The sequence below is a fragment of the Diadema setosum genome, chromosome 17, assembly GCF_964275005.1.
Source record: "Diadema setosum chromosome 17, eeDiaSeto1, whole genome shotgun sequence".
Lineage (NCBI taxonomy): Eukaryota > Metazoa > Echinodermata > Echinoidea > Diadematoida > Diadematidae > Diadema > Diadema setosum.
Genome location: NC_092701.1, coordinates 34,831,389 through 34,843,519, shown reverse-complemented (window position 1 = coordinate 34,843,519; position 12,131 = coordinate 34,831,389). Strand labels below are relative to the sequence as shown.

Here is a 12,131-nt window from a genome sequence, read left to right as displayed (position 1 = left end):
GTCCCTGAAAAAGGAGGAGCGACTAAAGGCTTGTCGCAGTCTTAAATATTGATAATATTGTCTGTTGTGCTGACGGCAATCAATGCAGATGGGACTATTCGGAATTAACCCTCTGTCTACGGCACATGAAGTTGGCTATAGGGACCAAGGTGCGTTGTCTGAGATGTTCAAAAGCAGACGGGTTAGCGCTATTGTGTTTGCTTGAATAGAGCACGACTTCTTATGGCTGGTTTCTTCTCTTTCATCGATTCTGTGCAGATCGATAACCCTTTCACTCACCTGGCCGATCTAAAGGGAGACGCCGTAGAAGTTCTCTACACGAAACCGCATGGAGATCACGCCGTTAATGTTTGTTTATAGCGGTTAAATCGCTATGTTTTCAAACGAATGGTTATCTCGTGAATATCCCTGCTGGTGGGTATAAATATTTCTGTATGACATTTTGACGCCCTGCTGATCATGTGCTGCTTGTAGTTCCATGAGCGTGACCATCGTAAGTAGGCCCATCTTCAATCTTTCGCGGTGAGCTGTCACATTTGTCACTTTCGTTTCACTTCATTGGCAGTAGCACTGAAATATTGGAAAGCCATTAGTCTTAGCGCTATCTGTATCCATTTCAAGTGCCTTAATCTGTCTTTCCTGTGTTTGCCTACACTTATTGAATCGTCGTTCCAAAACTGCTTTATGATATGGAAGCTGACATTATAACTCTTCGGGAAATAGGAACCAATTGTGCAGCTGAAACAATCTGAATAAATGCATGGGTTGGTTACTTGGCAGGATTTTTAGCTTTGTGTAGTCCTTATGAATGTGTATCACACATATCACGTACGACAATAAATGGAATTGTAAATCATTTCTCCTCTGTGATGAAAGTCTAATAGTTCTTATTGACAGACACATTAACAGCTCAAACTGCACAACAGTTAGGTGTTTTTCTTTGCGACGGGACACTTATGTAGGAGCGATTTATAATCGTGTTATGTTTGCTTAGCGTGCATTTACAGGCTTTTTAAGTATAGCTTGATGACACGGTTATTGATGGATAGATTTAGTCGCCATCAATATTTTGTTGCGGGCCTATTAGTGCAGTAAATCAATATTTGCCTACATGATACATGTACCTTATAAGCAATCGTTATTGAGAATATTGTTCATCGATTCAATCAGGTGCTGGTAATTTCCATAATCTTCAATAAAGGACGTACAGTGCTGTCTGGATGTGCTGAACATTTAACTCACTAGCTGTCTTCAAGTCTGATAATAATTTAATCACATTAGTCTTTGGGGCCACACATATTTCTTGTCATCAGACATGGGTTATAAGGAAGAAGGTCATATTTGATGTCGCATCTCAACCCACAAGTTCTTATTCTTATTCCTTCCTGTGTACAAGACGTTCCGTTTTGTGATGGCATGTTAGCTTGAAGCAAGTTTGAGGAAATGGCCAAAAGTCAAGAGCTGTGGCTGAAGAAGGTTGAAGAAATCTCGGACAAGGGTGACATCCTGTGCAGTTTGAACAAAAACACGGTGCTGACCCATAGTAACAAAGATGACAGACATTTCTACAGCAGGCTTAACGTGGCCAAGGGGACGGACACCGACATCGCCGGCTTCTCAGGGGATACGGTGATCGACAACTGCACGCGGTTCGGACCTGACAGAGTCATCAATGTCGAGTCGGGGAACCGATTAATTATGTACAACGTGAATGGCCACTACGTCAGCAACTTCGCGATCAACAAGAATGGCAAACCCGCCAACGTTGAACAGATCACCGCCGTCGCCGTCGCTGATGACGTCGTGTTCGTCGCCGAGTTCAAACGGTACAACGGAAACATCCTCGTGGTGAAATACGCCACCGGGGAAGCTGCCATGTCCCTGCCCGTCGACGAGAAGGTGAAAGGGATAATCCCTGTGAGTACGGGCTTGATCCTCGTGCGGTTCAAGGAACGCATCGTCGCGATGGACTTCTACAACTACCCTCGCGTCGACACCACTCCCGTAATGACAGTCGGGCGGACGCTCGTCAACACTTGCGTCAAAGGACCTCACGACGAAGTGTACGTACTTTTCGTCAAAGGCATCACGCCGAAGGTGCTCGAAGTCGTCGTGCTCGACGACAGCTACGAAGAGATCCGGCGAACAAAAATCACGCACACCATGTCAATCCTAAGTTTGAGGGCGCTGTTCACCTCTTCGGCTGGTTATCTCGTCATACAGATGGGCAACATCATACACATCTACAAATCTATGATGGAAGGACTCAAGTGAGTCGTTTTAATCCACTTTGACATGTCTGTGGTATTCTCTTTTGAATATGTATGTGATGATCATCGACACCTTAACACATCTTCTCTGTTGAAAATCATATCGGGTCATCGATAGCTCTCTGGTGGCCTTTAAACACTGACAGAGATGAATTTATTAATCACAACTTCAAAAAGTGCATGTGTGTTTTGCCTCAGATGATGACAGATCTATAATCACGTTGTGTGAAGCAAGGATTGAAGAAATACTCTTGTCACAGCAAACGTCCGGCATTTTAAGAGTTGCTTTAAAAAAAATTGCAGTTATCATGATTTACAGATTATTGGAGTCAGTTTTAGAAATGAGGAAACTATCAATTTTAAGCATTGTTAAGAAATAAGGAAGATTGTTTTTACATACATAATAACTCTAATTTGGTTTCGTTGGATTTAATGTAGTCATGTCTAATTCATGCAACTAACTTAAAAAATATAACATTCAGCGCAGCAATTTCAAAATATTTTAAATGGAACATACAGTAGCACTGTTAGATAAATGAAAGTACACAACCATTGATACCCAGACTTTCAGAATGGGATGCACATATTTTACTCTGGTAAGAGGAATACAAGTTATTTTTCATTCCACAGGGATAATCATGGCATGTGCGCCTTGAGTGAATGACCATCCAATTTCTTAAAAGACTGCTTTACTGTCAACAAATCAATGTTGTCTATTCTTAAACAAAGTAATGATGTGACATTTACAGGAAAAACAAAACGTCTGCAAGAGAGGCAAGTGGTAAACGTCCGAGGAGGAAGTTATTCGCCGATAACGCGGTCCGCTCCGACCCTAATAATCCTCCACGAGATATCAGTCAAGAACAAGTGTAAGTCGTTTGACTCACTGCGAATGAGAACAAACAGTGCATGGCATGTAATGACTCTATATAAAAATTACCTTACATGAGAGTCAGTGGGTTAAAACGTTACTGCTGAGCTTTTTGGCTCATTGATCTATTTTGATCATTGATCTATTTGGCTCATCGATCATTGATCTATTTGGCTCATTGATTTGTCACAGTCAATTCGGAGATGTAGAGGATGCAACTCAGTGATCCCTATGAGTGTATTTTCTATTTGATATGAACTTAAAACAGATTGAATTTTCTACCCCATACCCCACAGAAGAGAAAAGTGCATAACGACTATCATTATCATTCCCATTGTTGTCATCGTCATCACGATCGTTCCGACAAAATTCGTGTATGATTAAGCAATCATGTTGTTTGTGTTTTAGGCTGTCATGGTTAATCTTTACACAACAAAGTTAAAGGAATAGAAAAAAGTTGAAACATAGTAAAAATATAAATTGCCGACATTGCATATTATGCTGCGGACTTCCATGGCATGGTTTTCTTTTTTCCCTTATACACGTGTATACATCTACCATGTTTCAGATAGACCACTTTGGTAAATAATGACATTTTATCTAGGCAAGATGTGGTATAATCGTTTCCAAAGTAGCAAGACGATATGCATGATCCTCCTTCATTGCAAAGAAATAAACAAGCGAACAAACTTTGGCAACACACGAAAGAGTTGCACACATATACGTTGTATTGTTTATCCCTCTACACAGTGAGAAGAAAACCCCAGTGGAGTCAAAAGAAGACAAGGACCTCAATAAGGACCCTCCAGCTGAGACCTTGACGTCACAGAACATTGGTCCTGTCCTTGTTGAGACCAACCAAGAAGAGAAAGAACCCGACAAAACGCAAACTTCCAGTGACATGTAAGTCTTCACACTTTAAAATGTAATGTCATAAAAAAAAAAACGGCGTTTCGTTCTGAGTATAATAGCTCTGTATGTTTCATTTGATTAATGTCGCTTCACATCAGTCGCAGGAAACACGGCAATGTGGGTATACTATTCTTTCTTTATTCTACAAGCTTCCTTTAACAAACATTCTACAGGCTTCATTTTTTCTGGTACTCTGTCTTTCCATTCTGATTTCACCAATACATAATTATTGGTGTTTCATAAGAAAGTGTAAGATAATTTGTGCTTTCTAGCCGACAATATAGGTAGGTTGTCGAAGATTTTTGAAGTGGAAAACATGTTCTCTTTGTTTCGTTGTTTTTGCTACAAGAAATGGAAAAGAACATGAGAAGAGGGAGAATGAGGGAGAAAAACAAAAGAAGGACAGTTCTAATAGGAGTGCTTCAAAACATTTTGGCCCCGGCCCCGGCCCCAGCACCGGCACCAGCATTGACACAAGACCTGTGCTACTTGAGACGAAAGAAAAACCAGAAAAACGACGGTAAGATCAATATGATATGATTTCATGTATGTATATGAATGTATATAATTTATATATAATACATTTCCAAACATCGATAAAGGTATAATGCAGATTGCCCAGGTTGCATTAGCACTTCAGTTTGTCGGTAACCAACAGATTAGTTTAAAGAAGAAGAAAAATCTGGATTGGATAACACATTGTGGAGTTTTTGTAAGCATTACATTCAGCTTATTCCTCTGTTTTGTAGTCCTCAAGGAACTCCAGGGAAGGAAAAGGAGGATACCTTGTCGCAAGAAATGGGAGAGAAATTGACCATCGCAACCAAACAAACGATCCCACCTCTGGAGTTGGATAGGAATGAAACAGGTAACCGTAAGTGAAGTGTGTTCATGTGCTTGCGGAAATGTCTTCGTGTGTGTGTGTGTGTTTGTATGTGCGCATATGTGTTTAACAGAGAGAGAGAGAGAGAGAGAGAGAAAGAAAGAAAAAGAGCAAGAGGAGGAGGGAGAGAAAGAGGGAGAGAGAGGGAGAGAGAAAAAACCCAATATGATAATGCAGGAGACGAAAGCCGGTTGTCCCACTCCTATTCATGGATTTCAGAAACTTCAAACTCGATTGTGGAACAATTAGTGTAATAAGGAGCAATATTGTGTTTGGATTCCTGCTCCTATGACGTCAAACAACAACTTAAGTGTATTCTACAACATGCATTACATGGTCAAGATGTCATGGTGGAAGAAACAGCCATGTGTCGATGAGAAATGGTTTATGTGGCTTTTGCTGTCGGGTTTAAGGGCTTTTTTTGACGCTACCAACCGTGCCTGTGGCTTTAGGAATCCTTTTCTTCTCCATTCCTATTGTGCACACTATTTAGTCTCGGACTTTTCACTAAATTTTTGGACGAAAAGGTTAGTTTAAGTTTAAAGGTTAAAAACCTTTAGATCTTGAGCTACTTGCCATGATGTCATTTTCTGTCGTTGTGATAACCCTTCAAAACAAATTGCAAACACTCAGTGTATTTGCTTCATCTCTGATTTATGCCAAAAATCTCTTGATGACAATGCAGGGAGGGCTAGTCCCGTCTTCGTGTCCAAGTACATAGGCATGGAAGGTGGAGAGATCTCGAGCAAGACGTACGGGTTCTCCCTCAAAGTACCACCGGGCGCCATCCCGCGGGGCCAGAGGAAGAAGATCGGCGTAGAGCTGTCGAGAGAATCTGGCGGCTCGGCGGCGGCGGGCAGCGGTTTCTGCATCTCGCCCGACGTCCACTTCACTCCCGCGGGAATGACGCTAGAGAAGCCCGCCACGCTGACCCTACCCCACAGCCTCAGCTCGTGGTCGCAGGACATGGAGGTCTTTGTCCATCACGAGGATGACGCCGGCAGGACCGGCGGAAGTGGAACACAGAGGCTTTCCCGACGTAAGTTCGCGTCACGTTATTTATAAGGGTTTCACCAATTTTGACCTTTCATTTTGAATCCTGCCCTCATGAGATTCATGAACCAAACGCTCTTCTCTTTTTCTAGAAAATGTTGTAAGAAAGACCCTTTTTGGCTTGGTCGTGTTTATAGACAGTTGGTGACTTGTGTCCAGTTGCTCTCTTTGACGTCATCGAATTCATGAACTTGTTCATCTTGGCGGGTACTACCCAGTCAGAATACTACTAAGAACTGCGAGTAATTTACTGGTAAAACACCTAGATTTGAACAGGCTACTATATCACTCGGAAGAGAGCCTTCGGTTCCAGTGGAAACTCGCGACAGTGTTTATAACGCATGAAACTCAAGAAAAGTGTTCCTATTGTACAGAGAACATTCATTTTGACTCCAGAAGTATCTTCTTCTATTCGGGGAAGAATAAATTACCGTATTCTCGAGTTGCAGCGCGAGTTTTATGCATATCTGTTGTTTGAAAGAGGGAGAGTGAACTCATGAGATTTTTGTTACATGAAACATTACTGATAATGCAGCGTGCAGCGTAGGTCAGTAAATGTAGCCACAGTGGTGATAATGGGGGTTCTCATTATTCATAATAACTACCTGCATGTCTTCCCTCTTTCCTCCTCCCACCTCGATTCCATCCACCTAGCGAGATGTTCAATAGATGAAAATAAACTGGAACTGGAGATGGAACGCTCAGGAAAGTACTCCGTGTCGGTAATGGGCAGCGAGGTGTACAAGAAGCTGTCTCTGCGCCCATTCATCCCAAAATGGATGCCGGCAACAAGGAAACCAATCATCAACGTCATGATTTACGATCACACGGAAGGCATGGACAAGGTTATTTCACGAACAGTCTCTGTAATTCATTTGCACTGATGTGTCTTGTAACTCGTCAGAGCTCCTATCGTCTGCAAGAATTTTGATTAATTAGCACAGTGTGTTAACATTGTTTCGAATTATATCTTCGCACGATTTGTCTTGTCTTGTCTTGATAAGGAGTACAAAGCATACTATTAATTTTCTGTTATCTTTACTCGACTGTTCGACTTGGCACAGATGATGTTGGAGGACATGGCTGCCACCTCCCCTTACGCCGTGAAACCAGCGCACATCGGCAAGAACTTCGTCCTAAAGCTTCGCATGGATGACACTAATGATATCGTCGTGAAATGCCAAGATGGCGAAAGCGTGGAGGTAAGACTCTTCCGGTGGTCTTTCCTAACTCGGCCTCCATGGCTATTTCTTTTTAACTCATGCAGTCTAGCAATGTCCCGAAATATTGAGCAAAAATGGAATTACAAGATGAAGGAAAATGTCCAATGTTGGCTCTGATTGAACGAACATCGGGTCATTCGTGAGGGTACTGAAGTCATTGTATGACCGCCGCGGCGTTGGAATTTCCCAGGCTGTGGCAGCAACTTCTCGAGCGGTTGCAAAATCTTTGGCAAGACCCAGCCCCACCCCCCCCCCAAAAAAAAAAACCAACAACAACAAAATACCCGAAGATCTTGCAAAGCTTCATATTCGTATTAGCATCTTGTGTCAAACTCGAGACAGTGTGACGCCAGCCTTACGATCTAATGGAACCCTTTTCTGTTCATTTGGTAGTCTTGTCATCATATAACACTCCTTTCTCCAACTGTTCATGTCATTCGTAAGATTGTCCTCAAATAAGTTTCCATTACAAGTATCATTATCATTAGTATTGACATCAAACGATTTTGGCTGTAACTTCAAGAAATGTTATGCGACCTCGATAAAGACGTTTTCTTACTCCATTGATCATAATACGATCGAATATGTAACGACCTTCTGTACGTAGGAGAAGACCCTGTCAACGTGTGACGTCATTGAGTTCCATCGCAATTCCGTGGACTTCCAGGTGAACTGCACGAGACACCAGTCGAAGGACGTGAAAATCTTCGTGACCTTTGCCACCAAGACAGTCGACATGATCTGTCACGTAAACATTCCTTCTCACGGTGAGATCAGCTTCTATTACTGCTAGTTCCATGTTTTAGTAGAGCTGTTGCTGTTATTAATGAACTTCAAAGAGGGAGGGCGTCCTATGCATTACTTTCGGGATAACCTTTAAGCGATTTTTCCCCCGTTATTAGACACCCCCTTTCTGCAATCAGTTTTGCAATCATAAGAACGGGCACATGCCCATGGTATGTACAAGGAACTCTATGTTGGAATGAATGATGTCTGTAACTTATATGACAACGGATTTAATGTCATACATGAACATGATTACCTAGGAAACGAAGGATTGTCGCATCGTACAATCCTATTCACGATATCCCTCTTTTTATTATAACACATCTCATTATAATGTGGCATTACATACCATCATGTGACATGACATTACGTAACATGACATTTGACGTCCGTTTAAAGGTGAAATGTCTTTTCATTTTTTTTTTTTTTTTTTGCTCCAGGTCGGAGGACGTCTAGTCAAAGTAGCTTTTCTTTTCTGAGCCCAACGGCAGAGGGCGAAGGACCATTGTAAGTACAGCAAATTACGGTATCATGTCTCGGGGAGGAATATTATGAATATCTATCCTTTGCCATACCTTCCTCTTCCAATTTATTATTTTTTCTAAATGGTTATAGATACTTTCTAAATGGTCATATATACTTGATCTATGCCCATATCAATTGTTATTTCGTAACTACTGTTTATGACATTATGATTCTTGTGTATGTCAAAGATTGAGTGCATCTCGAGAAACCGACGAAAACAAACTGAAGTAAGCACATGGTAGCTTCTCTATGCAAGTATCTCACATACATTACGGTTTACAATCAAAATTCATGTTTTCTTGTGAGTGCACTCATGACTCTTGTAGTGACTTAAACCACTTTAACAGGAGGTCATTTATCCAGCAGCATTATTATGATAATGGTCTTCTGTTCCCAGGGCTTCCTTGTAGTCCAGGTATGGTTTGTCCACAGGGTCCACTATCATCGTCCTGTTGTTGCCAGATCCTGGCCTTTTCACTTGAGTCATGATTGATATACCATCTACCGGCGGACAAACATACAAATACATATTGTAAATTTTGTCTAATAAAGATGTACGTGCCGGCTTCAATTCGAACAAAAGGTCTCCTATCCTATATATATTGTTCCACCTACGTATAATCTGGCTAGTAGTCATCAGCCCTATAAATGTTTATTCCCATATCTCATCTGCGCGTAAATTCCAGAGATGCAATTTATTTTACTTTATTTTATTTCCGCTTCTGTTGTTTTCACTGCAGCCCGTCCGGACAGGAGGACGACCGACCCAACGACGTTCCCGCCCAGACTCTTCGGGAAATGGCGTGCGAGGTGCCGCACAACTACTACATTCCGCTGGGACTGAAACTGGGACTCGAGAAGGCCAAGCTGGACTCGTTCCTGATGAGCTGCGCCAACGACTCCGAGGAGGCTACGTACCGTGCACTGGAGGCCTGGAAGAATCGCCAGGGACTCGACAACAGGGAGAAGCTGAAGAAAATCCTAATCGAAGCAGACCTCAGAAGGATCGCAGAGAAATATCTCTCCTAACTATATAGGACTTAGGTTACGTTTTGAAAGGTTCCCCTAATACAAGGATTAGTACGCCAGGTGACGTTGTTTGAGACCCCCAAGATTGGGAATCCAAAGATACCACTGCACTCTTAAGAAGGAAAAAGAAGAGATCAGAAATGGAAATTTACTGATGGACCTCAGTAAGTAAATTGGGAATGCCCCCACAAAAAAAAAAAAAAAAAAATGTAAGAGAAGAACATGATTAATTCATAATCAACATGTTGTCATCGATGTATTTATTCAAGCTCGACAATCTCGGTGTGTGCAGCGTCTTCATTACAATGAAGGAAGGAGCTGCTTGTGACTTTGGATCACTTATCAAGCTTATTTTTTTGCCTTTTACAGTTTACTCAGTGGCGGAATTTCAGTTGAAGAGAGGGCTATAGGGCCTACTTTATTGAAAATCGAGACGCATGGTAAGCTCTGGAAAAAAACGATTGATGAAAAATGAAAAAAAAATCGAAACATGGTGAAGAATTGCAATAATAACATGAAACTTCACTACGCTTGCAACACAGAGATCAAAATATCCATCTGTTTCTTTTTTTTTCCTTCACATAGTTTCGATAGAATGTTTCAGTGGGCCACTCATCAGTACTGCGGTCAGTACGACTGGCGTGCATTTAAGGAACAATACCGTGAATTGCTATACTCATAGAAAAAATGCTGCTATAGTTACTCGGAATTATTAGTTTTGGTGACAGCTTGTTGTTGTTGTTGTTGTTGTTGTTGAATTGGTCATATAGAAGCTACTTCTAAAACATCTTCTTTAATTGCCCCTAGAAATTCTCTCACCATCAATTTATTGATCACACCCTGCAGTACAGATTTTTTTTTTTTTTCATATCAATCATTATTAGATACAATGTGGTGATCCCTTGATGACCTTACTTTCTATAGAAAGGACCAGAAAATACAAACGGGTGTATATGAGATTTTCACAAATAAGTCATAAATTAAGGCTCTCTTACATCCGGTCGTGCGTGCTCCTACGAGTGGTTTGCGTGCCAAATATGGGCCAAGTAGTGAGATGCACGCAAGTGGAAAGTACTTTTTTTTGGGTGGTCGCAAACACGACGCATAGCACGCAGCCTGAAACTGGCCGGCCAGCTTTTCGCTACGACCTGGCTGAGACAATTAGCACGCATGGGGCACGCTCGGAGTACGCAAGACAAAAGTACTGAGTAAGTCCGATAGGTGTGCGTGTAACGCAGGCAAAACATGCAACAATTTCGGGGGGTATTTTCCCACGAAGGCGTACTTACCACGCAAGACACTCTTACTTTCCGCTTGCTTTCAATATACGTGTTAACAAAAGGGGGTGAGCGCACTTCCTTCGTGCGTATTACTTACTTCCAAAATGCGTGGTGAGTACTACTACCGTACTTGTGAAGTACGTCACACTAAGACGACGATGGTGATCAGCATGATAAAAAGTGCGTCAGAAGTACATGTTGAGACATGCTCAGGTGCATCGTGCTCCTATATAAATGCTGATACGGAAAGCGTGCTTTCAGTTCTGCGTCGACATTTTCTGCAGTGAGTCCACATGAATGCTGAAGAGACTCAGTGCACCCTTTTATATTATTGTGATTATCCGTGCGTTCTTCTAATTTGACCCACGATTCTCTTGCTTAACATTTCCGTGCTCCTTACGATTCTCTTACTTCGTAAGTACGATTTCTGAAAACGTACGCTTCCCTTGCAATTCACGTACAATTATCCCACTCATTGTGTGCGACAGAAGTAGAGATCTTACGTGCTCCTTACTTCTTCCTACTTCCAAAAAGGCGTATAGACCACTTGCGGGCCTCACTCTTTGAGCAAGACACACCCACTCATTAAGTACTTACTACATACTTCCCCTCCGATTTAATTTTCACCCTGCGACAACTCCACGCCTGACAGGAACTCCGAGTCCGCACGATTTCTAAACACGCACGACGGGATGTAAGAGAGGCTTTAGTTGGAAATTCCTTTCATCTTTTACCCTGTCATTGATTTGAATAAACAACTTCAACTTTTAGTAGGGCAATAAAGATTAGTCATGTGAAGTCAGATCAGATAGAGAGATGGTGTATCGTTGGAGCTGCATTTGAACTACGCATTTCTGTTATTCGTTCCGTACAATGAGCACGATGAGTGTATTGTGAATAGAGTAAGTTGCATAAGCATGGCTTCCAGCCCGCTATTGCAATTGGGTTCCTTACCGCTTTACAAGTATGTTGCCAGTGGTGGCAAATGATTATGAAAATCACGCGATTCGGAACGCCTCATCGTGTAAAGAGAGACGGTCTTGACAACAGTATATTATAAGATTAGATTAATTTTTGTTTCTCTTACGAAGTGTGCTTCTTGTGATATGTGTCCAAGAAAAAAAAAAGTCAAACGATAAAACAGGAACAAACATACACGATTCTTACAACCTTGTTTGTTTGTTTGTTCTTTTTGTAACAGTGCCTAGATCAACCCAGTTTGGCATTAAAATACTTCACAATTATGACGAGTGTTTGCTTCCTCCTTTCCTTCACACTTGTTATTGTGAAAAGAATGGT

The 12,131-nt window shown here is 41.7% G+C and overlaps 1 protein-coding gene across 1 annotated transcript; it reads left to right on the top strand.

Annotated features, from left to right (window-relative positions):
- The first annotated feature begins 1,443 nt into the window (after positions 1-1,443).
- On the top strand, positions 1,444-9,552 carry LOC140240644 (uncharacterized). The gene is made up of 10 exons (XM_072320398.1): positions 1,444-2,270; positions 3,892-4,044; positions 4,403-4,573; positions 4,803-4,921; positions 5,622-5,975; positions 6,644-6,834; positions 7,054-7,191; positions 7,820-7,979; positions 8,439-8,505; positions 9,264-9,552. The coding sequence occupies exons 1-10, from the start codon at positions 1,444-1,446 to the stop codon at positions 9,550-9,552; spliced, it is 2,469 nt and encodes an 822-aa protein (XP_072176499.1).
- Positions 9,553-12,131: the final 2,579 nt, after the last annotated feature.

Bases quoted from the DNA above. Each gene is read 5' to 3' on its own strand.
- LOC140240644 (XM_072320398.1), top strand. From the start codon at position 1,444: ATGGCCAAAAGTCAAGAGCTGTGGCTGAAGAAGGTTGAAGAAATCTCG. The intron at 2,271-3,891 runs GTGAGTCGTTTT...CCCTCTACACAG, and splicing joins TCTATGATGGAAGGACTCAA to TGAGAAGAAAACCCCAGTGG. The intron at 4,045-4,402 runs GTAAGTCTTCAC...TTTTGCTACAAG, and splicing joins ACGCAAACTTCCAGTGACAT to AAATGGAAAAGAACATGAGA.